Below are 27262 nucleotides of genomic sequence, written 5' to 3'. Positions count from 1 at the left end.
TCTTGTCTGCATCACAAAAAGCTCAGGGCGCACCCTGCATGTGAGGCTGAGGAGGTCACTGCTCTGTTTATGTTCTGTTGTCATGGACCATCTGGGAGAACGGCTCTTGATTAGCTGCAGAAGGATGAGTGCCATCTCAGTGTCAGGGTCACAAATTAGACCGAGATGCCTTTTTTTGGTAAAGGCCCCCAAATCGGGTGCTCCAAAGTATTACAAAATAATGCAATTTCCCGTGTATGATAAACAAGTCAGCTTCCCACTTTACTAAAGTTATAAAAGAGAAAAGCCTTTCATCCCCCCCACCCCCGCTTTGGGTTACCTAGCTGATGTTTGTTTTGCATAGATGAAAGCTAGTGTCCTCATCATTGCAGTTAGAATACAGCCGTTAGAGATCTTAGGGGGAAAAATCGCTGAAATGGAACCCACATGGGTGACTTTTTTTAATTAAAAAATACTAAGTCATAGAATACAGGTATGTCAAGCAGAATTTTTATTTTTTTCTCTTAAAGATACTTTATTAAAAAAAAATGTGTCAAGTGTCTCACCCCCTGCTTGTTTGTTTTTTGTTCCTTCTTGTGGATTCACAATGTTAGATATTATTACTTAATATCTTACTAATTGTGTTTAGTGGACTGAGGGAATGTGAATACAGTCTATTGAAAGTATTAAATTGTCTGGGGCAGCAGCACTTGGCTCAAGCAAATTACAATGCCAATTAGAAACTGAATGGCATGTTCAGGATGAAGTTGAGTGTGGTTTTTAAACGGAGATAATTTATTTGGTCAAGGGAAAAGAGAAAATCCATGGGTCTCATAAATACAAGATAAGATGGTCCTGATGTAGGTGAGTGTCGCTAAGAGAGTTGGGACAGATGTTCTACGGTTGCAGGTAATTATGAAGCAGTAATATAGCTCTTCAGCATTAAAGGCAGTGTAACTATGAAAAAATAAAATTTTATTGAACATTCACTAAATAATTAGTTTTTGGTAGGTCTTGTGGAGTAAAACAAACTAAATAGCAAACAAAAGGGCGTCCTGGCTCTTCACGGAGGCTCTTTTACAACATATTTGGGGGGATAGTGTACATATAGAAGAAGCAGAGAATGATGGAAGATATCAGGTAACATTAAATAACAGAGTATTTTTGATACTAATTGTACATTCAATAAGGGTTTGGAGAAGGATGCCTAATTATGTGAGTGCAAGGAACTAGTTCATGTTATAGGTCCAACGAAAAGCCTGAGGCATGAGGATACGGAGATACTGTGCAGACGTGGGGCAGAGACCTCCTGAGAGTTGCAGCTGACACGTGGGATGGAAACAGCTACTTTTTTATCTCTTTCTCTAGTTTGCATTGTCTCTCACTTCTCTGTCTTGGCCCAATTGTGCCATTTTTCTGCTCTTCTTTGCAGGATGGTTTCCTATTACTTTACCTCACAGTGCATATGAATTTTTAGCCAAAGCATCTGTTGTAGTTTGACTGTTTCTTCAGCTCATAATTTAACTGAGAAATACACACACACACACACACACACACACACAGAGAGAGAGAGAGAGAGAGAGAGAGAGAGAGAGAGAGAAAGGAGAGATGGGCAGAAAGAGAGAAAGAAGTTGTCCACTGGTCAGCCAGTTATTCTCTGACCTTGAGTCAAGTGTGACCCCCACCCCCACTTGCCTGCCTCTGGTCCAACAGACTCCAGCCATGGGTTAGAATAAGGGGTCGCAAGATACTAGGCTGCTCCTTTCAGGGGCAGAAGATAAGATGAGCAGTGAAACCTGTCTGATTCAAAGGAAGAGTTCATCAAAGGGTAGGGCAATTAGAGATGGCTTGGTAGAAAAAGTGTCACTCAAGTGAGTCCTTGAAGGAAGAGTGTGGTTTGGAGAAAAAAGATAATAGAAGAATGTTTTGGGAACAGTAAACTTCAGGAGCAAAGGCATAAGGACAGAAATAAGTAGATCATATAAATTATATGAATTATTACAGTTTTACTAATTTTGATCACACTTTTATTACAACACTTGGAGTCATCTAGCTCTCTTTTCAGAGATTATATGGTAGTACACAATAAATAACAGCTGTTGTCATATATATATATATATATATATATATATATATATATATACACACACACATATATTTAGTAGTAATATTTTTATTTTGAAAACTTGAAGAAATTCCAAAGGAAAGAAATGAAGTAATGAAAGTCAGTGGTTAAGAGAACAGAATTACTTTTGCCTAAAGAAGAAAGGATAAAGATTGAAATAAGTGGAGTGTGTAATATATTTTATGATCAATGAAGTTTTTTTTTTTTTAAGTGTTTATATTACAAATGTATTAAATAAGGGGCACCTGGGAGGCTTAGTCGGTTAAGGGTCTGACTCTTGATTTCAGCTCAGGTCATGATCTCACAGTTTGTGGGTTCAAGCCCCATGCTGGGCTCTGCACTGACAGCATGGAGTCTGCTCTGCTTGGGATTCTCTCTCTACCCCCCCTGCCCCTCCCCGACTTGAGCACACTCGCTCGCTCTCTCTCAAAATAAATGACTAAACTTTAAAAACATAACAAACAAAAGAATGTATTAAATAAGCTCTTTAAACTAAGGTATATCAATATAATGAAATATTAGTGCTACAAAGAAATGAGCTATCAAGTTATGAAAAGACATGGAGGAACCTTAAATGCATATTACTAATTGAAAGAAGCCAATCTGAAAACCCTACACACTGCACCATTATTTTTTGTTTTATTTTATTTTATTTTATTTTATTTTATTTTATTTTATTTTATTTTATTTTATTTTATTTTATTTTATTTTGTTTCGTTTCGTTTCGTTTTATTTCATTTCTAGAGACAGAGAGAGAAAGAGTGGGGTAATGGGGCAGAGGGAGAGAGAGAGAGAATCTTAAGCAAGCTCCAGGCTCAGCATGGAGCCCTATGTGGGGCTCGATCCCAAGGACCCTGTGATCATGACCTGAGTGGAAGTCAGGAGTCAGACACTCAACGAACTGAGCCACCCAGGTGTTCCTACATGCTGTATCATTCCAGTATCACACAGAAAAGCTTCCCTATCCCCCATATCCTCTGTGCTTCATCAATTCATGCCTCTCTATCCCCAACCCCTGATCTTTTTACTAAATCCATAGTTTTGCCTTTAAACGAATGTCATATATTTGAGCTGTACTTGCCACTAAATTTTTCTGTGAATCTAAAACTGCTCTAAAAAATAAAGTTTATTTATTAAAAATACCATTTTTAGGTGTACAGCGTTATGCTAAATGATTTAAATTTTTTTTTTATGTTTATTTATTTTTGAGAAACAGAGAGTGACAGAGCACGAGTGGGGAAGGGGCAGAGAGAGAGGGAGACACAGAATCCAAAGCAGGCTCCAGGCTCTAAGCTGTCAGCACAGAGCCCCGTGCAGGGCTTGAACCCATGAATGGTGAGATTATGACCTGAGTGGAAGTTGAACGCTTAACCAACTAAGCTACCCAGGCGTCCAGGTAAGTGACTTTTAAAAACATGCCTAAGACTATTGGAGGCAATGCTGAGACGAATCACTTGACAGAAAACGACAATCCATATATATCATTAAGTATGAAAATGGCCATATTTCAGAAAGCATAAAATTAATATGAGCAGGAGTCGTCATAGAAGACTTCATGGTGAAGGTGAGACCCAAATGAGACCTTAGGAGCTGAGGGAGTTAATTTATGGAAGGGAAATAGGAGGATCAAAGGTCAAGTTACGTAGAAGCAAATTTAGGGGAAAAGTGTTGTTGCTACCATGGCTACAGCGGAAGGTACATGTTAGAAGAGGATGGGAGATAAGGTTGGGAAGGAAGGTCAAGGTCAGGTTATGGAAAAATTTATTCATCAGCCTGAGGAGTCTTGGCATTTAACCACTACATACAGCATACAGCATAGTAGTTAAGAGCATGCATACTAGTCTGTGTTGTTTGCTTTGAATCCTGCCTTGGGCAAAGTGTGACTTTGGGTATTTTAGGCAACCTCTGAATCTCAGGTGCCTCCTCTCTATAATATGGAAAACAGTAACACTTACCTTATAGGGTTGCTAGAGGATTTACTGAGTTTGTATCTATAAAGTGCTTAGGAAAGTGCAGGCACAGAGTAAATGCTTGCTGTTATTATTCATTCAACCATTCATTCTACAAACATTAAGTCAAAGACCTTCTAAGAGGCTGGCATTATGCAGATGAAGAGAAAATGTCTGCCTTTCAGGAAATCATAGCACAGCAGGGAAAATATTTGGATAAATATATCCAAGAAGACCAGAGACTTAAAAAGGTAAATTAAAGAAGTGAAGAATTATACTATTATCCTCCATTTACTAGTTTCCTTAAATCCCTAGGAAAGAATTGATTGAACATTTATATTAAAAAGAAGCTTATAATGTTAGCAGTTGGAAGTCACTGGAATGTGTTTTCTGGTTAGACAAAATTTTAAAACAAAAACCAAAAACCCCATTGTGGTGGGTAAGTGGGGGCTTTAGGGGATCATTTTGCTTAAACATCACTCCTAGAATTCTAGAAAATATTTATTTATTTATTTACTTACTTACTTACTTACTTACTTACTTATTTATTTACTTACTTATGTTTCTTTATTTTTGAGAGGTGGAGAGAGACAGAGCACTAGTGGGGAAGGAGCAGAGAGAGAGGGAGACACAGAATCCAAACAGGCTCCAGGTTCTGAGCTGTCAGCACAGAGTCCAGTGTGGGGCTTGAACTCATGAACTATGAGATCATGACCTGAAATGAAGTTGGATGCTCAACTGACTGGGCCACTCAGGCGCCCTATAAAATCTTTTCTATCTGATTACAGTAATCAGGAGAAAATAGCTTTTTGAATTCATGATCCATTCTCCTGAAATAGCCAGACTGGTGTTCGGCACAACCTTCCCACAACAAAATGGGCACCAGCCTTGTCTTGGACGTGAGTAAATTCGTTATGGTTGTTAATAACTGCCTTGGATTTCTCATTTAGATAAACCACATCTCAAAATGTGATTTTTAGTCTACAATAGAAATATTTATGCATCCATCTGGGAGAGATATTGATCTCAAAGTTTTGCCTCTAGAAAAACAAATCAGAGTCCTTCAAACCAAAGGAGGGTCAGTGAGAGAAGAAAAGCACAGTCATACCAGCAGAGTGGTAGGTCATTTCACACTCAGGTCAAAGTAATACTTGTTATGTGTACCTTTCCAAAGTACATGCACCTCCCTAAGAAAGTAGAATCAATGTACAACTATCTTGTGGGTACATATTTGTCTATGTATTCATATTATTAATAAAAGTAACTGAACTGCAAACTGTGCACTGTGAATTCTGTAAAAGTAAATATTTGAGGGCATCTAAAAATGATAATATTTTCAAACTATGTGCAAGTTCTTCTATTGCTCTGTAAAACAAAACTGATGGAAAGGGGCCTTTTAATAAATTGTTCTTCAGGGAAGATTGGAAGGACACGTTAATTTTTCTAGTGATAAAAGGTCAATGTCAATTAAAATACCGAAATGCAAAACTGCCTCATTAGTATGCACGGGTAGTTCCTCGCTCCCTCTTCCCAGTCCTGATAGCCATTCTTTCAAGGGATGAAGCAGGGAACAGAATGTGCACAAGGCTTTTTGGAGGAAGAAGTTTTAAGCTCGTCAAATGTGAAGAGTTATGGTGGTTGATAGACTTAAGATTAATGTAGTGCATGCATGATTCAAAACTATTGTTTGGGTATCTGCCTGTGCAAGGATCCTACACTGGGTGCAGGGTGACAAAGATAAAATGGAGGGCGTTTATACCTTCAAGAGCTCCGAGCCTGATAGGGAAGATAATTCATGAACAGGAATACATCACAGGGATCACTACATGTCATAGAAAGATCCAGCCACCTTTGGCTATGGAGACCTGAGAAGGCCACTCCAAGTACAGGGGGAATCATTCAAATTGCAACGCGTTAAAGAGAAATTATCACGTACCTGTGCTGCTTGAAATATCATTGGGAAGGAAAGGAAATATGTTTGATTGGTTCTGGTGACATACTAGATTTACTTTTCCTACTTGGTAATAAATGAAATACCAACAGAACATTTAGAAACAGGTTTAGAAAATTACCTGTACTGAAAAATATCCTATGAATTCAAGATTTTTGGCATTTAAGAATAGCTTACTTATATTTTTCATGAACTCCTTGATACCTGAAAGCTAATGTGTTTCCTCTCAATAGCCCAGTCAACCACAGCCAACTTTTCATGGATTGGTTTACATTGGGTTTCAGAGAAACTGAGAGGTTATGTGTGGGCATACCCTAAATTCCTTCCTCATAAAAAAGCAAGCAAACAGAGACCATAATACTAAGAAAAGTGGAGCAAGTGAGTATTTATAAGCTACTAGTATAAAAATAATGAAATTCATTTTTGGAGAGTGAAAGGGAATAAAGAGTTTGGAATGTTGGCCAAAGCCCAGCCTGGCCAGATAAAGACAATTTTCAGATCCTGCCGAACCCTGTAAAACAGCTGGGGGTCTTTGCAGTCACAGAAAGCACTTCACTTAGAATAGAATGATAAGATTCTGCATTTGGCTCTGGGAGTATTACATGTATGGAGTAAAGCATTTGTTGATTTTTTTTTTAAAAAAGATCTTGTTTATTCATTTATTTATCAAATATCAAGCAACTACTGTAATGTCATACATTGGGAGTATAAGTTGAATAAAACGAAATTCCATCTTTCAAGATGCTTACGGTCTAGTGAGACAGCACTAAAACCAGTCTGATCTGTACTAAAACGGAGACATGATATGGAGCAGAATGTTTCAAAGGAAAACTGAAATAGAGCGGTCATATTTTTGTTCTTTCATTAAATCCCAATATCTGTAGATATTGAAACCCGATTTAGAGCAGAATGCATCACATGGATAATTCCCTGAATCAAGCAATGATAATCAGATTGGAAAAGGGGGAATATCTTTGCATTTCAGTTTTGGGTTTTTTGTGTTTTTGTTTTTGTCATCTGTATTTCTCTTCTCAGTGATCAAAGGCAGCCGAGAAAATTAATACCAAAAGGCACCAAGTCTGGGCTTTGTTATTAGGTGTGTTTACAAGGAACTTGGAATGAAATTATGAAAACCCTGATTTTTCCCCTCACACATTTGTCACAAAGAAGTATTTGATTTCTATGTTCTGCCTTACTAGCCACAACACAAAATGTGGAGAGACTGTGAATCTGTTATATGCTTCTGAAAGCTATCTTTCACAAGTGTTTCAGGCTATAATTATTCATTATCTTGATTTTAACATTTTCTGGCCAACAAACTAACCTAAAGGCAGGAGTACAAACATTCTAAGAAAAATGACCAAGGAATGCAAACAAAGTCAGATTCTAAGTCATCTTTCTCAATGGTGCGCTTTACATATTTGTATGAGATAGGTCCACAAATAACACCATTAATTAATTACCCAGCTGAAATATTTGGCAGTTATGGGGGTAGTAGGAGTAATGGGAGGGGGGGGAGAGTGAGTTATATAAATTTTTAGAACTATATTAACATTAAATCATTAAGATTGAAGTCAAAGCATCTTTGTAGTTATAATTTATTGGTTAACACGTATTTACAGAACACTCACTTATGTGCTTATTAGCTGTTTTAATTATAGGGCACACAGACAATATTCCTTATCTAGAAAAGCTCATGGCCTAGACATAAGTGCATACCACAAAGCAAGACAATAAGATTGCAGTAACAAACACAGAGTTTTCTAGGGGCACGGAAAAATCAATGACTAACTCTGCTTAGGAAGTAATTCATTAAGGAGACAATATTGTTGGATCTAATAAAACAAGCAGAATTTTCAAGACACTCAGGGCAAAAACTTTGCCATTTTTGGTTAATATAATAATGGTCTATTTTTCAGAGCTGCCATGCATTCTGACAAAATTGGCGAGGTGTTCTGTGATTTAACTTTAGAATGAGAGATTTCATATTACTTTATACCGCTACTTTTCAAATATGCTCAGTCACACTTGGGTGACTAAAATGCAATGCTAATTTTATAGGCATCTATGCAATAGAGGACACATTCTAAATCACCAGTGTAGACATTTTTCTCTCCCACGCAATTAAATGAAATTATATTCATTTAGGATGAATGTCCATATCTTTTTCCCTCCGAATAAGCCATTTATCTCTTTTTCTATCTCTGCCTATCATCTATATTTTTGAAAGGTGGTTGCATGATGCAGGCAAAAGTAAGACACAGAGCTAGAAAGGGCTCTGCGGCTGTATGAGATGGCTGAAGTTGGATGAACAAACCAGCAAACCAACACAAAGGAAGAGAAAGGGGAGAAAATATTGGTAGGTATATTGGTGAGACCCCTCACAGGAAACCGATGCTACATTGGGTAACTGAGGAAAGTTTAGTAACAGAATTATATATAAATTTAGGGAAGCCACAAAGCCCAGAGGAGAGAATGGTTTTCAGTACCTGGGACTTGTGTGGAAAGAGTCACCTAAGAGAAGCTGGCAGGGACTCCTTGGGAAACAGATGGGGGCTAACTACCCAACTCCACAGCCCCAATGTCACACCCTGCCTTCCTCTCCTCCCAGTCTCCTCTTATTGGTGGAATAGGGAAGGAACAGGGAAGGGAATTGAAGGAATAGGGAAGACAAAAAGGTGGGCAGTCCCCTGGTTCTTTCTGTCCACACTGGTCAGCCTCCAGGGTACAGAGGTGACAAGAAGTGGTAGATCTGGGTGACAAAACGGACATTATCTAGCACAATACATTAGACTGCTTCCAGATTACAAATGGCCAGGTATGATGCAGGCAATTTGACCTTACCCTGTAGAGAGCCAGGAGGAGGAAAAAGTTAAAGCAGAAATTGATACGATCAGGTGGTGCTTTTCAAACATCACTCTGGTGACAGTGTAGAGAGTAGACTGGTGTAATGACAGGTTGAGTCAGGGAAACCAGTTCTGGTTGCTGTGGCAAAAGTCCATGGGAAGTGGAGGACTGCATTAATGCAATGGCAGGAAGAAGGGACGAGGGTTGATTAGAAGGCAGTGTTGACAGGACTGTGTGTAGGGGGTGAGGGAGGAGGGGTGGGAATTGGGAAGACACTATCCAATTACCCCAGGGACTAGGGATGTAGTGGATAATATAGTCCTAGGAAAATAGGATGCAGGGTATACATTTCTCATGGACAAACTGTGAAAGCTGAAGATTATCTGTTCACAAGAGAGAACTTCACCCTAATAGAGACAGGAATTTCTAACGACAGGTTAAAATATGACCAACTCTGTGTGTGCTGTGATAACTTCTGTCTGAAGTAACTCACTCAAAGGCTTACAGAGAAAGTGATCTTTTTTTTCCACATGGATGGCTGCTTAACTGTTAATTGGTGCCCTGAGGAAGCATTTAAGAGCTCTTGGATCAGACATGGGCAGTAGTAACACAGCTAGCTTCTATTTGGCTTGTACACATGGTAGTTATAAGCACAACTAATTATCATAAAAAACAGCTACCATTTTTTCAGGGCCTATTTTGTGCCAAGCATTGTTGCCTTACAACAACAACACGGCAGCTTCTTTATTTATACTTTAGAAATGGGAAAATGAGGAGGTTAAGTAACTTGCTCAAGGCCACACAGATAGGAAGCAGATGTGCTAGAAAGTATACCAATGGCATTGGGCCCACTCTTTAGGGGCAATACAGATGCTGGTGGTATAAGGGAGTTATATGAAAATATTATGTGTTGGATACAATTACACACGAATACTTATGTGATTAATTATGATTTTTTAAAATAAATTAATTGCACCCCATTTCAGGTCCTGAGAACATACATTTTGATACTTTGATTCTTTTCCTGGTAAGCTTTCTGAATAAGGTGGTTTAAGAAATTCTCAATTGAGAAGAGGAAAAGGAAGATGCTGGCCCAGTAAAACATTGAGACTAAGTTCCTTCAGGGAAAGGAACATGCCTTATTCATAAACTGCTTCCTTGATAGAACCTAAAAAGACACCTAGTATATGTTGCTGCTCGATATGTATTTCTGGAATGAATGAACCAACAGGAGGCTCTTTCAAAAGTGTCTCCCCGTGGAGATTTTTGTCATCACAAGGTGGAAGATGAGCAGCAAGATTAATTCCACCAGGCTGTATTTACATAGCAACATGGATCAGAATAGAAGATGTCTACTTAAAGCACACACAGAAACAACCACACAACTGTATCTCAAGAATTATTAATGGAATGTACCCAAAATGATTTTTTCTTTTTTTTAAGAGCTTCACAAGGCCTGGTGGGATTGGTTCCAGTTGGCTTGGATGAGAGGTCACACAGATTAAAAATAGACTTTCTTAATATGGAACAATAGGCTACATTCATTTAACAAGACAGAAAAAAAAAAATGACAGGCCTCAGGGTGGGAATGAAGCTTAATCCCATTTAAGAGCTCAATTAACCCTCAGAAGATTGAGTAGGTCCTCTGCCTTCACTGCCATTCTTCTGTCTAGCAGAGGTTAAAAACAGAGATTCATAAAGAGGAATACATTTGTATATAACTGAAAATATTTTAAATGGGGCATAATAAAGTTTAGTAATACAAGAACCAGTTTGCTTAGGCCATTATAGTCCTTTAAAACTAGAAATAAGTCATTCTCTTTTAATTGTCGAATCTGTTACGATTATTAATAAAATATTCAAACATAAGTCTTTATCTTGACACATAAATTCACCGATTCTTAAAAAATAATTTCTTTCCTTTAATTATCAAACAAAATTACATTTCCTTCTAAACTAATCAGTACACTCTCAAGAAATCTGCATCAAAATCCACGCTGGAGTAAATTCCAATTATTCTAATGTTTTAATATATAGAAGCCAGGTTCTGTTCAAATTAGTCCATCCTGGGTCAGACATCTGGGGGCCTGGATAGGTCATATGTATCAATGGGTAGACCTTATTTTCACAGATCACCTTGTGGAACCTCTTTTGGAATGGAATTTATCAGCTCTTTTCATTGGTGCCCTAGGATTATAGAAATGACTCAAATCATTAAAGAGTGACCATTTCATGTTTTTGGGTTTTTTTTGTGGTTAGATCATGATAAAAAGTGGTGGTTTCATTATATTTATGCTTCTTGTTTAATTAGTTCTTTGTTCTAATAAAACTATCTTTAAAATATTTGAGAAGCTTGAAACACTGAAGGCTTCTCCCTATCAAACCAAAATTATTTAAATGGCAGAAGGAAAAGTAACTCTTTGGCTCTTCATTCCCTCAAGCAGTGGCATTTCTATCCCTTCTTCCTTCCCCTGCCCCATCCCCCAGCCAAGAATTCACATCCTAATTTTCTCCTTAGGGTGTAAAAGAATTTGCTGACATTCTGGAATAAGATGGCAACTTTGCTGTTATAAACTTTGTTTAAATTGCAGCTACTCTTGGGGCGCCTGGGTGGCGCAGTCGGTTAAGCCTCCGACTTCAGCCAGGTCACGATCTCGCGGTCCGTGAGTTCGAGCCCCGCGTCAGGCTCTGGGCTGATGGCTCGGAGCCTGGAGCCTGTTTCCGATTCTGTGTCTCCCTCTCTCTCTGCCCCTCCCCCGTTCATGCTCTGTCTCTCTCTGTCCCAAAAATAAATAAAAAACGTTGAAAAAAAAAAAAATTGCAGCTACTCTTGGAAATTACAGAGACTGTCACAACCCAAGATAAAGCATGACTTTGACCTTCTTTCTCTTTGTGATGTAAATGTTACTTAACCATTTATTTCTTGTCCCATCAGCTAGATACTAAGGCATCTATTTAAGGTATTAGAGCACTGGAACTATAATTCGAATTCATTTACTACATGCTATGAACCCGTTAAATACCACTGCCTTGTTAAATTGAACAATTTTTCTCTCAAACTGCCAGTTCAGTATTTTCCTTCTGTTCTGAAGGGCTACCTTTCAACATATTAGAGTCAAGAAATCAGATATAGCCTAAACAGGAGAGGAAAGTTAAGCTCATGGAAGGATACAAACTATGAAAGCTCTTTCGTGAAAACTACCCGGTGGCAAAAGTAAGGTCACTGAACTAGAAAGAGAACATCCTCCATATAAAAATTATCAGACAAACTAATGCTTTCGTGTGAGGTCATTTAAGTCATGACATCATTTAGATGATAGCATAAACTTTAACGTGGTTCTTACAAAGTCACAAACACCAAATTTCTAAGTGATATGCTTCAAGTTTGGTAGTATATCTTCAATTTTTAAAAAAGATTATTCTTATTATTATACATAAAACATAAAACAGTACTGAGGATAATCAAAAGATATTTTTGAAAAGCACCTGATTCTATCAATCCAAGTCTAATTTTTCACATTTCCATGTTTCTCCTTAGTCTTTATCCATTTCCCATGGTACTGCTAAGCGTTATAATCATAGCCCAGAGCATAGATACATTTTCTAATTTTCTCATACAATCATTCATATCGCTTCAAAATTATACTTTTGATGGTATAGCATCAGTTTTAAATAAGTACACTTCGTTCTGTGACTACTATTGTAAGCTATTTAAGACGAAAAAATAAATCTTGATGATTATTGACAATTGATTTCCAAAGGCTGTTCCCTGGTACACTAAACAACATCTAATTCTTTTCCTCAAGAAAAAAAGTTGTGGTTATGGTTACAAGTAAGGCTGCAGGAAGCATACATCTTATTCTAACATGATGTAACGTTCTGTTAGAAAACCACATTTTTTTCTTACATTCTGAGCAAAACAAATAGATTTTTCAGAAATTCAATCACAACATTTGCCTAGAAATTGATGAGATTTATACACTTTTGATATTTAATAAAATGTCTACATGAAGATGGAATTTTATTCTAAAATAGGAAAATAGGAGGGAAAACATAACCAAATGTCCACTTACCAGCCGTTTCCTTCTCTGAAATACCTGGAATAGCCTGAAAAAAAAAGCCACAGAAATTATGTTATCACTAGAAAGAAACATCAAAATGTTATTAGGAATAAAATGAACTACCATAAATGGAGCAAATATTAAATAGAACCCAGCAGTAGAGAAATGAGCAGGCAGGGGAACTGAACAGACATTTTTCCATAGAAAGCATACACATGGCCAACAGGTACATGAAAAGGGGCTCAACATCACTAATCATCAGGGAAATGCAAATCAAAACCACAATGAGGTATCACCTCCCAACTGTTAGAATGGTTATTAAGAAAAAGACAAGAAATAACAAGTGTTGGCAATGATATGTAGAAAAGGGAACCCTTGTGTACTGTCAGTGGAAGACTAAATTACACAGCCACTAAGGAAAACAGTATGGAGTTTCCTCAAAAATTAAAAAGTGGAACTACTGTATGACCCAGCAGTCACACTTCTGGTATGTATCCAAAGGAAATGACAAGAGGATCTCAAGGAAATAGCTGTACCTCCACGTTCATTGCAGCATTATTCACAACAGTCAAAATATGGTAACAACCTAAGTGTCCATCAATGAATGAATGGATAAAGGAGATGCGGTATATACACAATGGAATATTATTCACGCATGAGAAAGAAAGATATCCCACCATTTGCGATAACATGGACCTAGAGTACATTATGCTAAGTGAAATAAGCCAGACCAAGACAGACTCTGCATGGTATCATTTATATGTGGAATTAAAAAAAAAAAGTGGAACTTCTAGAATCAGAGAGTAGAGATGTTGCCAAGGGCTGGAGAAATATGGAGAATTTGATAAAAGGGTACAAAGTTTTGGTTATAAGACAAACAAGGTCTGAGGATCTAATGTGTAACATGGTGACTATAGTTGATAAAACTGTATTGTATAATTGATTTTTTTTGATAACTGAAATTTGCTAAGAGAGTAGAACTTAAGTGTTCCCACACCCCCCCCCCCCAAAAAAAAAGTAAGCATGAGAAGTGATGGGTGTGTTAATCAAACAGATGGTGGAAATTCTTTCACAAAGTATGTGTATATTAAATCCCATGGTGCACACTTTAAATATCTTATAATTTTATCAGTTATACCTTAATAAAGCTGGAAATAAATAAAAATAAAAATGAGAGTTGGGGAACTATCAGTAAAGTTACTAGATCCAGGTATAATAACTGTCAATCATCATGTAATTCTTTTCTTCTCTGAAAACTCCTATTACCCTGAAAAAGATGTTGGCAATAAATAAAACCAAAAACATTTTTTGAATTTAGGTAAAATTTTTACAGTTCAATTTCTTTGTCCTGTTTTGGAGGCAGAAAAAATAAATTGTTTGGTGGGTGTCTGGGCATTTCAAATCTCTGTCTTGTCTCTTCAAGGCTCAGATTCCTCCTTTATTAGACAGGGACAATCACATCTACTTCTTAGGGTCACTGAGAGGACCAACTGTAGTAGCTTCTATAAAGCGTTGAAGGTCCTCAGGAAAAGGTAGCTGCTGTTACTGTTTGTTTCTATGGGCATTAGGCCAGTGGGTCAATTTACCGATATGAGAGGTCTAGAAGTTCAATTCCCAGCAGCTATCATCTATCACTATCACTGTTTAAAAAACAGAGCTCAAAATGAGATGTTTTCAAAAGACTTTAAAGTATAAATGTCTAGTTCTACTCTCTGTGGATATTCTAAAACAAATTAAGCAAGTTGAACTTCTGGTTCCCATTCACCTCAATTATTCATGTATATAATATCATAAACATGAGGGTATTAACTTGTACTGGAAGACTTCGATCCATCTGACCCACTAGGATTTCATACCTTTTAACCCCAAACCACCGACCAAACAAGATGTCTACAACTGACGTCTCTCCCTCTCTTCAGGGACAAAGTCCTGAGTTGGGGTAAGAGAAGTAGGCTAGTAGGCTTAAATGGGTGATTAGTTTTGTTTTAAGTGTGTGTGTGTGTGTGTGTGTGTGTGTGTGTGTGTGTGAGAGAGAGAGAGAGAGAGAGAGACAGAGAGAGAGAGACAGAGAAAGACAGAGAGAGAGAGACAGAGAGAGACACAGAGAGAGAGTGAGAGGGAGAGAGAGAGGGAAAGAGAGAGGGAGGAAATAGCATCAATCTTCATTTCCAAAAATATCAAATATCAAGATACCACCTTCTTTGTGAGATACTGACTAACTGCTATGATCCTCACCTTTGGAACTTACAGAATTTGGAGAATGATGCAATTTTCAAATAAGGGGAAAATGTCTCTATGGGTAAAAAATGGAGGTTTTATTTTGGTAAAATTAATCTACAGTGAAAGTATATTTTGACCTAATATCTGTCTACATGTAGTTGTTCACTTCTTGTCCTCTGGGCACGAATGCTGACTCTGCCTCCTGGCGCAGGTGCAGCCAGCCATGAGGAGAATATCAGGTGAGTAAATGGCAGAGTGCAGGGTCATGACCAGAGACCAGGGCATCGAAGGGATTTCATAGGCTTTAGGTATTATCTTCCTCATTATCCTTTCATTTATAGCAGGACCATCTATTTCTCCTTCCCTTTAAGAAAACTGTTGAGATTCTACACTATAGGAAAGCCGCTCACCCTCCCCCCCACTTTACGGGAAAATTATTGTACAGTTTTGGTGATATTTGTTTACTTCTTATGTACCTTTTTTGAGAAGGAACAGAAACCTTCCCAGTGACAAGACTGCAAATGTTGGTGATAAGCAGTTAAAAGGCGTTCATGGAGAAAGTGCCTCAGGGGGAAAAAGTAGCTAACACATACTAGGCTCTGAATATGGATAAGGCACAGTTTTAAGCTTTTACCTGCATAAACTCACTGAATCCTTAGAACAACCCCATGGAGTCCTGGAAAGGAAAGTAACTTATGCAAGGTCACAGTCAGTGATGGAAGCCAGGATACAACCACTGGCATGCTGGCCTCTGAGGTCATTAACACTGAGTTTCAAAATACTAATCAGAGTCTTTCTGAAACAAAGGAGGAGAAAGATTTGGAGAGATTCCATGATAAAACGCCAAGATCGTGAAATATGTGTGCAGAAATATCTATGTGAGATATTTAGAAATTATCTAAGTAAGCTCTCTCTTCTTATAGCCAAGGCATTTAAGACAAAGTGAATGTGTTGCCCCAAATCACAGGTTGACCAGAGATAGGCCTTCTTCCTATTTTGTTCTATTTGTTTACAAAGTATATAACTGAGCACGTATAAGTAAATATTTAATAAAATGTTAAGCAATGAGTTGTGCTATAAAGCAAAAATATTTTAGTCTCCATGTAGCCAATGCCTATTACTTTAGAATCTCACCATGTTCTGCATGATTAATTAAGCCACCAAGGCTCCCTTCCATGACATAACTGTGTGATTAAAGAAAGGAAAGTCAAAGTTTAATGTACCCAGCCATAACAGCTGAAAGTCTCTCAGCTGATTTATCTTTGAATTTGAGGGAGAACTGTCTCTCTAGGGAAGCTTTATGAGTAAATTTTATAAATGCTGACACTTCATTTTCAATTAATTTGAGCTATTTGTTGATTCCTAAGTTACATGCCTCACACCATCCTATGTACAGAAACCCTTGGCAAAGTCTTCTTCTTTGTGGAATTCACAATCCAACTGAAGGAGATACACGACAACAGAGAATAGTTCCCATGCAGTGAATGCTCCCTGGCAATGATTAGCACCATCGCTGGGGGGACATTAAAAGGAGGGGGTAGATAGTAGGTAATTAGGACTACCCGGGTACAAATGCAATGGTTTTCTTGGGCACTGAACTTTTGGGAAGGAGGCATTGGTCAGAAGATGTCTTTTGCCTTTCATTTCAGAGAAGAGGCATGGCTAGATTTGGGCTTCATGTCTTGGGGTTCTATAGTGTTATATCTATTCCTGCACTGGGAACAAGACAGTCCGTGCAAAGTGGCTGTATAGACTGATACAGAGTAGGTGTTCAGCAAACATTTGTGGAATTAAAATAGCAAATACATATTCATATATATGGTTTAAATAACATGCATGACTGTTGCTTATGAGAAAGCTCCTATAAAAAGCATATTTTTGAATTCATTAGGGGTTTTTGTTAATAGTTGCCATATGTTTCATTTGAACTATATCCTCAGGAAGTGATTTAACATTTCTGGCAATAAAGCAATTAAATACGATTTTCCTGCTGCCCATATGGGTTCACTGTAACTTCATATTTTCTTCTCTCATTTCTTAATGGAACAAAGGGAAGTCTACTAATAACTTCCAAATGAGAGGGGAAAAAAAAATCATTCGCGGTCTTGTTATTCTTTGTGATATTCAAATGATAAGTTAACAATCTTTTTTTTTTTTTTTTTTTTAATAGCTATACTGACCCTCTAGGAGTTCCCCACAAGTAAAGATTTTCATTTAAATTGATCTGGTTTTATAACTCAACTTTAAAAAGCCACTAAAGAGAAAACTTTTTAGTAAAAGGGGAGAAAATAATTTTCTTTGTCTTACTGAGGTCTTTTAAAGCTGTGTGTGGGAGCTCAGACTGTGTGTGTGTCTGTTTATGCTTTTGACGTGAAACATGGTTGGGGGAAATGCTGGTTTTGACATGCCTTCCGGAAATGTTGTAGACATATGTTGATTCTCTTGGTCTACTGCTAGAATGGCTTTCTTACAGGAGGGACCTCAGCTGGACACCTTTTAGAAACTTACACCAACCACACAGAAGCTGCTAACAAACAGTACTATAAGTAATAGATGTCATATCCGAATTCGTTTTTGTGTGATGACAATTGAAACATTTTAGTTGATCTAATTTCTTCTTGATGCTTTTAGTTAGAAACGGAGTATGATTTTTCCTCTTTAATGTGCTATTTTTATTAATATGCCATGTCCCTCACTTACATAAATTATTTTTTCTCTTAGTTCTTTGGAATCTGAACCATAGAACACTACCATTAAGAAGGCCCTTTGAAAGGCAATCCTTCAATCAGTGGGCAGCTATGATAGACTGAAAGATCTTACATTCTATGAAAAAAAATTGTTTTTTTGTCTTGTGGTAAACAACAAAGCACTACAATTTATTTTGCGTTTTCTCTCTTTATAGGTTGTGCTTGTTTTGCATATTTTCTTAGACATGTTCACTCAGAAATGCGTAGGATATTCTGTTTTGTTCTATAGGAATTCGCTTCATTTGCCTGTTTAAATACAGCAAGAATCAGTGGCAAAGTAATTTATTCCTTTTCCTTAAAAACATTCACTTTTATTCCCACAAAAATATTTTGCAGACAAATTGCAAAACGGGTAATTATGTCCTCAGAAATTGCAGGAAAACAACCATCAGTGAAGGAACAGTCTCTGTCTCAGATGAGGGCACAAGAGCCTATTGTGGGCACAATGGGCAACAGGAAGAGTTTGGAGATTCACATTTTTGGGAAGACATGAAAGACAACATAAAAGAAGAGAAGGTACATTGAAAAATGGGTTTGTTTCCATCTCTTTCTTTAAAGACTCTTTTGAAATCACTCCAGTCTGGGATATTGTTAACTAGTCAATGATTTCTATTTGCTCCCACTTGAACAAAGAAGTTCATTGAAAAGCTGTGTCTGATTGGCAATCTGATATCGTCTGTTTTGGTTTACAAAGTATTTCTCTGACAGTCATTATTCTCTTATTAAAAATATAGGCTCTTCATAGTGAAGGGGACTTAGATATCATTTAGTTGTGTTTCCCAAAGTAAGTACTTCAAATACCACCTTTTGAATTTTAACTATATATATGTATCGCCTATAAATTATTCCCTTAATAAAATTTAAATATTAAATTGAAATAAATATCCTTTTTATTTGACTTATTCCAAATAATAAAAATAAAATGTATGAATTTATGGGTTTGAGTTTTTGATATTACCCACAATACACATGAAAATAAATATTCAAATTTAAAATATTTATCTCTGTATCAGCTGATGTACACCAGTAGTCTATGTAACCATATATCAGGAAATACTGATCTAGTTCTTTCTCTGTCAGTTTTCCTATAAGGATGTTGAGATCCAGAGAGATTGGTGACTTGCTCAATGTTACAGATCTTCAGATGGCCAAATGGGGAGTAGAGTAGAGTCTGGGTCTTAAAGCACTGTCTGCTATATCATTATTCATAAGACTGGTGAAGTCAAAGCTCACCAAGGTTTCACCCTCTAGCATTCATAATTTCCATTTAACTTAGTCTCTGAATCACTCAATGGAAGATAATGGAAATTCAGGTACAGTAGAAGAGACAACATGCTAGCATGAGAACTCTTTTCAGGGTACACATGTATGTGACCAGAGTGAAATAAATGCATGAAATTACCCAAGAAATGTAATTTATGTTGTATATCCTTATTTCCAAAAAGAATTTGACATGTCTTATTTAATAAAAGTTGTCAGCCATACTGAGAAAGTTTTTTCTTCCTGGCCAAGATCACAAACTTTAACAACTGTCCCTACAGGTTTGCAGACTGAAACCATAGCTTTATCTATATTCCGTGGTAAAGAAATTTGCGGTCTTGGCTTAAAATAGTTGTGTAAGGGTTTAAAGCAAAGATGAAGTTGATTCTTAAGGGATATTTTGGTGCTGATCACACCCTTGAGCAGAGGTGGGATAACCCTGTCTGTCTGGATAAAAATGTAAGTTGGGTTTCTAACCTTTAAATTGTTTTTTTTTTTCTTTTTCAACATACTCACATTTCCTGTATTTAAAGTTGGTGGGTTCCTCTTCAACAAAGTACAGAATCTGATTCTCATTCCATGCTCACTTCAGATAGCCAAATATTCATTTTAAGTCTGTCCAGCTCCTGACAGAACTCTTGCTGAGGCCATTTTTATTTGGAAACATGGCTTAAGAGAAAGCTAATTATTATACTCATTTGGAAAGGAAGTCATTTTTTTTTGCTTTGTTTTGTTTTTTGTAAGCTACATAAACAGAAAAACCCATGGCTGAGTCACATTGACTTAACTCTTCTCAGCATTTATTGAAGTTCTTAATTTTAATGCTTCTGCATTTCCAACAAATCCACTGATTAAGATATTATTCACGACAGAACTCAATATCCTTTAGATATATTTTCATGTTGTGAATTCCTTTCAAAATTTAACAAATCATGTCTCCCTTCCCAACTTTGTAATTACGAAAGTTCAGTGCTAAATACAATGTTTAATTGAAGTTACCATTTTGGCATAATCATTTTACCTTTTACATGGCTTTATATAATTGTGATATCTTATTAATCCTACTTTGTGACGTTTGCTGTAAATTGCTCTATTTTTGTGAATTTGTTAAGTTATATATTTTAAAACATCTAATTTTATGCTCGACCTTAGTAATTCTGGAAAGAGAATTATGGAAGTAGCTGAGTATGTTCATAAATTTCACTAGAAAAATTGCATTATTTCTTCCTTTTTGTGTATTTGTAACTTCTTCAAAAATCAATTTGTGAGTTTTTCCAAACTATTACTTTACTGAAAAGTATGGTGAGTTGCATATGGTAGCCATTTAGAAATACTAGTTATTCAAGGTAGCTTGTTTTTTTTTTTAAGTCTGGTTAATGAAAGTTCACAATTAAGGAGCACCGTAGACATGTAGACTTATTTTCAGTAAACATGATACTCAAGACAGGTGACTTATTCAGGGAACAATTGACTCAGAATGGCTGTTTGTTTTTCTTGGTGAACAATGTTAGATTCATAATGGATTTTTTCATTTTGTTCATGTCCTTATTTTTCTAACCTGAATCACAGTGTTTTTTTGCTGGTGCGCAAAAAACTTCTCTCGTATCTCATGGGCATTTCCAAGGCAGCCAGCCATGCTAACATTTATTACTATATCACTGTTCTCCTTAAAACGCTTCAATGATGACCTTTCCCCCACCCCCTTTCTGGAATGCCTGGCCATTAGTAACGTGCCCTGAGATCCTCATCCTCTTACGCTTCATTCTAGTGAATCAGTTAATAGACACACCTTAAGTATCCATTATTTGCACAGCCTTTTATTACGCGCTGTAGTGGCACTAAACGAGATAAAAAGCTATGCTGTAAAAATAAGTAATCAAATTATGAATTCAAGACTGAAGACTGAAATAGAAGACACAGGTGGATATGAACAAGTACTAGGTTCCTTGCTGTCACCAATGGGTTCTGTGACTTTGGGCAAGTTTCTAGAACTGAGCTCAGTTTCCTCATCTCTAAGAAAAAGGGTAGAAATAATATCTACATCTCAGAGCTATTTATGAGGATTCAACAACATGCTGCACAAAGATTATCATAGTACTTGCCCAAGAGCTCCCTAAGTGTAAAGTATTCCTATTATTTGGGTTTGTTATCATGATATAAAAAAGTACTTATGTATTCTGAAATAGTGCAAAGAGGTATAGGTTGTCTGTCTCTGCTTCCTCCACTTCCTTATGTCAGATTAACCTATTTTCTCAAGTTCATTCCTCCTTTATTTATTTTTAACTATTTGTAATTATTTTTTGTGTTATTGTGAAAAAAAATATTTCTCCTTTTTTGGTCAGCTACTTGTTTTAAGTTTTATAAAGCCCAGTTTGGAAGCTAACATCTTCAGCCCTCACCTTTAATTCGGAGCCTGTCACCAACTGTTACTAGGTGGGTCTATTCTTGGCCCCCTTGGATGCCAACAAGTGATACTATTCTTTTTGGGTCCTTACACTGAGGAACAGGCTCCCTATTCTGTGCAACCTGGAGCAGCAGGGACTAAGGGCATATGTGGAAGTCATACCTGTATCAGAAAATGCAGAAGGTTTATCTTCTGCACTTGTGGGGAACTTTGGGTGATCTCTGAGCTGTAGGAGACACCTGGGGCTACCACTCTTAATGGGTTTTATCATTTAACCGGAACTCTTAATGGGATTTATCATTTATTGAATTTCTCAGAACTAGAACTAAAATGAATTCCATATATGATTCAGACATTACTTGATATATGTAACATTAATATTTTATATTAATATAATATTATACATATATGCTGTATATATATTCAGTATAATGTAATTTTGGTTAATAGACTGGATAAAATTATAGAGGCAAATATACACTAACAATGAAGTGGCAGAAAGAGAAATTAAGAACATAGTCCCATTTACCTTGCACCAAAAAGAACAAAATCCCTAGGCATGAACTTAAAAAGGAGGTGAAAGACCTGTACTCTGAAAACTATAAAACACTGAAGAAAGAAACTGAAGATGACGCAAAGAGATGGAAAGATAGTCCATGCTCATGGATTGGGAGAATAAATGTTGTTAAAATGTCCATACTACCCAAAGGAAATCTACAGATTCAGTGAAATCCCTATCAAAATAACAACAGTATTTTTCACAAAACGAAAACAAATAGTTCTAAAATTTGTATGGAACCACAGAAGACTCTGAAGAGCCAAAACAATCTTGAAAAAGAAGAAAACTGGAGGTATCACAATCCCACATTTCAAGATATACTATAAAGCGGCCGTAATCAGAAGAGTATGGCACTGGCACAAAAACAGACACAGATCAATAGAATAGACCGCCCAGAAATAAACCCATGATTATATGGTCAATTAATCTTCAACAAAGTAGGCAAGAATGTGCAATGGGGAAAAGACAGTTGCTTTAATAAATGGTGCTGGGAAAGCTGGACAGTCATATCCAAAAGAATAAAATTAGACCACTTTCTTATACCATATAGAAAAATAAACTCAAAGTGGATGAAGGACTTAAATATGAGACCTGATATCATAAAAATTTTAGAAGAGAGCACAGGCAGTAATCTCTCTGACATCGGCAGTAGCAACATTTTTCTGGATATGTTTCCCCAGGCAAGGGAAACAAAAGCAAAAGTAAACTATTGGGACTACACCAAAATAAAAACCTTCTGCACAGCAAAGGAAACAATAAGCAAAACTAAAAGTTAATCCACTGAATTGGAGAAGATTTTTACAAGTGAGATATATTTTAAAAAAATTTAATGTTTATTTATATTTGAGAAGGGGAGAGAGAGAGAGAGAGAGAGAGAGAGCGAGCAAGAAGGGGAGGGACACAGAGAGAAGGAGACAGAATCCAAAGCAGGATCCAGGCTCTGAGCTGTCAGCACACAGCCTGATGTGAGGCTTGAACCCACAAACCATGAGGTCATGACCTGAGCTGAAGTCGGACGCTTAACTGACTGAGCCATCCAGGCACCCCTACAAATGAAATATCTAATAAAGAGTTAATACACAAAATATATAAAGAATGTATACAACTCAACACTAATAAAACAAGTAATCCAATTAAAAAATAGGCAGAAGACATGAACAGGCATTTCTGCAAAGAAGGCATACAGATGGCCAACAGACACATGAAAAGAGGTTCCACATCACTCATCATCAGGGAAATACAAATCAAAACCATAAAGAGATATCACCTCACACGTGTCAGAATGGCTAGAATCAAAAATACAAGAAACAAGTGTTGGGGAGGATGCGGAGAAAAAGGAACCCTCTTGCAGTGTTGGTGGGAATGCAAATGGTGGAGCCACTGTGGAAAACAGCATGGAGGTTCATCAAAAAATTAAAAATAGAATTATCATATGACCCAGTAATTCCACTACTGGGTATTTATCCAAAGAATATGCAAACACTAATTAACAAAGATATATGCACCTCTATGTCTATTGTAGCATTATTTACAATAGCCAATTTATGAAAGAAGTCAAACTATCCATAAAATGATGAATGGATAAAGAAGATGAGGTATGTGTATACATACACACACACACACACACACATGCGCACACACACACACACACACACACACAGGACTATTACTCAGCCATAAAAATGAGTGAAATCTTGTCATTGGCAGCAACATGAATGGAACTAGAGGGTACAATGTTAAGTGAAATAAGCCAGTCAGAGAAAGACAAATACCATATGATTTTACTCATATGTGGAACTCAAGAAACAAAACAAATGAACAACAACAACAACAACAAAAAAAAAAACAGAGACAAACAAAAAAGCAGGCTCTTAACTATAGAGAACAAACTGATGGTTACGAGAGGGAAGGTATGTGGGGAATGAGCGAACCAGTGAAGGGGATTAAGAGCACACTTATCGTGATGAGCACTGAGTAATGTATAGAATTGTTAAATCACTACATTGTACACTTGAAAGTAATATAACACTGTATTAATTATACTCTGTTAATTATACTGGAATTAAAAAAAAGTATAGAGGCAAAGTATTTGTTAATGGTTCAACATAGAATTTTGTACAATATCTAGCTTACAAACAAAATAATTTATATATGAATTTATGAGTTTGTTTTATTTTAACTTAGTGTCTTAGAAGGCTGAGAGATAAGGAAGCATTTCACTCATACACCCATCTTGACCAAGTTATTACTACCAGTTATATTCCAATATAAGTTTATGTTCATTTCAATAATTCAATGACTACATGTTCCCCCGTATTACCCCAAATTTACTAATATTCTCATAGTTTCATACTTCCAACTTAAAATAACTTTGGCAGAACTAAACTTTTGATAGAAATTCAAAACATATACCCCTCGGTCATAACTGCACAAAAGATACAGATTAAAACTACTTAAATGATATACATAAATCTTTTTATGACAAATTATCACTTTGTTCACTGAATTGGAATTTGCTCTTATCAAATATTATTTCATGTAAGTGGGCCTTTGGCTGGATGCCAGAAACATTTTTGTTATAGGGAGATATTTATTGTAGTGGTATTCACTAATAAATTTGATTTGAAATATCTATTTTATATGTGCAATAAACCACAGACCTGAGCGAGGGCAAGAATCCACTAAACGTGACTGGGACCTAAGGATGAAATTTGGAGTGACAGAGGACTAATAGAAACTGAAAAAAAAAATCACAAACCTGAAACTAATATTACACTATATAAGTGAAATTAGAGAAAGATAAAAATCATATGACTTCACTCATATAAGGACTTTAAGAGACAAAACAGATGAACATAAGGGAAGGGAAACAAAAATAATATAAAAACAGGGAGGGGGACAAAACAGAAGAGACTCATAAATATGGAGAACAAACTGAGGGTTACTGGAGGGGTTGTGGGAGGGGGATGGGCTAAATGGGTAAGAGGCACTAAGGAATCTACTCCTGAAATCATTATTGCACTATATGCTAACTAATTTGGATGTAAATTTAAAAAAAGAAAAAAAATATTACACTGTATGCTAACTGGAATTTAAATAAAAATTAAAACAAACAACAACAACAAGAAAGGCTTTTGAAATGAGGCTACTAATCAAATAATAACCAAATGTTCAATGTTTCAAAGCTGTAAACTGTATGAACATTGAGATATTTAAAAATGTTCTGCTCTTTGAGGATGCATACTTAGGCAGAAGAGATGTTTGTTAGCATTTCTGAGTTATATGCCTGAATTAAGTCATAAAATGTAGGAGGGGTCTACCCTATGAGGGACAAAGAGGGCTTAATTTAGATAAACATTATGTAAAGGTCTTTCAATTGCTGGCTTTTGATGACATGATAGATATTCTAGGACCTCTCTCCTCAAATCACAAGGTCTTGGAGCCCAACTCAATTTCTTTTACCACGCCGGACTTGAATCCCCTTCTTTGCTGGAAAGTTTCCATTTGGCCTTCCAGATTTCCTTTCTGCTCTGTCTGTGCAGGAAGTCTGACCTGGATGGGAAGGGGCGCCATATGCTCTGGTTTTCCTGGGATAATCCCGGTTTACAAGGGCATCCTGGTCAGTTTAGCATTTGTCTCAGAATGTTCCTTTTAAAAAACCAACAAACTAGACTTTATGTTTCAGGACAGTTTTATGTTCACAACAAAACTGAGTGGAAGGTACAAAGATTGCAACTATACCAGTTGCCCTTACACATGCACAGCCTCCTCCATTATCGACAGCCTCCACAGAGTGGTACATTTGTTGTATTTATTATTTGGTTGGCACATCCTGATCACTCAAAGTCCATAGCTTGCATGAGAGTTCACTCTTGGTGTTGTAAATTCTGGATTTGGACAAAATCCAGATTTTGGACTGGATTTGGACAAAATATATGACATATATCTACCATTATAGAATCACACGGAATGGTTTTGTTGCTCTTAAAGTCCTCTGCGCTCTGACTATTCATCTCACCCTCCCCCCAACCCCTGGTGGATTTGGACAAAATATATGACATATATCTACCATTATAGAATCACACGGAATGGTTTTGTTGCTCTTAAAGTCCTCTGCGCTCTGACTATTCATCTCACCCTCCCCCCAACCCCTGGTGACCACTGATCTTTTTACTGTCTCCAGAGTATCACATAGATGGAACCATAGAGCACGAAGCCCTTCCTGGTTGTTTTAACTTAGTAATTTACATTTAAGTTTCCTCCATGGCCTTTTCATGGCTTGACAGCTCATTTCTTCTTAGTGAATAATATTCCATTGTCTGAATATACCAGTTTATGTATCCATTTACCTACTGAAGGACATCTTGGATGCTTCCGGGGTTTGGCAGTTAACTATGAAAAATGCTCCAATAAGCATTTGGTTGCAGGTTTTTGTGTGGACACAAGTTTCCACTCCTTTGGAGTTTACAACTTTACCACTAAAGAGTGTAATTGCTAGATTGTATGGTAAGATAATACTTGGTTTTGGAGTGTTATTTTTTAATGATATACAATTATGAATAGTGTATTAATATGGGTCAGGGCCTGTTTTTCTTTCTGGCTTCTATAATCTTGTCTAGTAATGTGTGATATGCATGTGCAGAGAACAAAGTTCTCACTTTGATATATGGTTACATCTGAAAGATGACTAGTGATAAAAAAACCTTTCTTCCTGGCCCTTTCCAGATGTAATCGAACAAGCACCTGCTTGTTTCAAGAACAGCATGCAGGTTGCTCGCTGGTTTAACAAAGTGCACTCGGACACACGTGGCTAGAGACAGCTCAATCCTGACTTCAGGTAATGATGGAACTGTCTGACTGCTGCCCTACTGGTCACTTGATGTACCAGTCAGTTGTTGTCTGGTGCCTCCTATGGTCTGCAGGATATACAGAGCCTGATGGAGGAAGAGGGAAACATGGGTTAGGTATATGCGAAATATGCACACATGAAATATGTGGGGAAACAGAGTTGGAGCAGTCCTGCCATAAAGTGTATATAGTAGTCGGGGCATTCCTGTTACAGCGGTCTCATCATTTAATGTAGGGTCTAAACATCTGCAATAGTTACGTAATTATCGAGTAACATTTTTTGCAGTAATTATAATTAATTTAAACAACTCC

The 27262-nt window shown here is 36.9% G+C and overlaps 1 protein-coding gene across 31 annotated transcripts in view; it reads right to left on the bottom strand.

Moving 5' to 3' along the window:
- Positions 1-27262, bottom strand: part of DLC1 (DLC1 Rho GTPase activating protein) — a 560457-nt gene that overhangs the window by 204910 nt on the left and 328285 nt on the right. For 30 of the 31 annotated variants that reach the window (XM_042983066.1, XM_042983079.1, XM_042983071.1 and 27 more), the window contains one exon: positions 12925-12958. In XM_042983066.1, the coding sequence (XP_042839000.1) occupies positions 12925-12958 (34 nt within the window). Of the gene's footprint in view, positions 1-11012; positions 11039-12924; positions 12959-27262 lie in introns of those variants that run through there. The other variant, XM_042983098.1, reaches the window with a different exon arrangement.

Source organism: Panthera tigris, chromosome B1, assembly GCF_018350195.1.
Source record: "Panthera tigris isolate Pti1 chromosome B1, P.tigris_Pti1_mat1.1, whole genome shotgun sequence".
Lineage (NCBI taxonomy): Eukaryota > Metazoa > Chordata > Mammalia > Carnivora > Felidae > Panthera > Panthera tigris.
The sequence above is the reverse complement of the archived record's forward strand: the minus strand, read 5'-3'. Positions and strand labels throughout refer to the sequence as shown.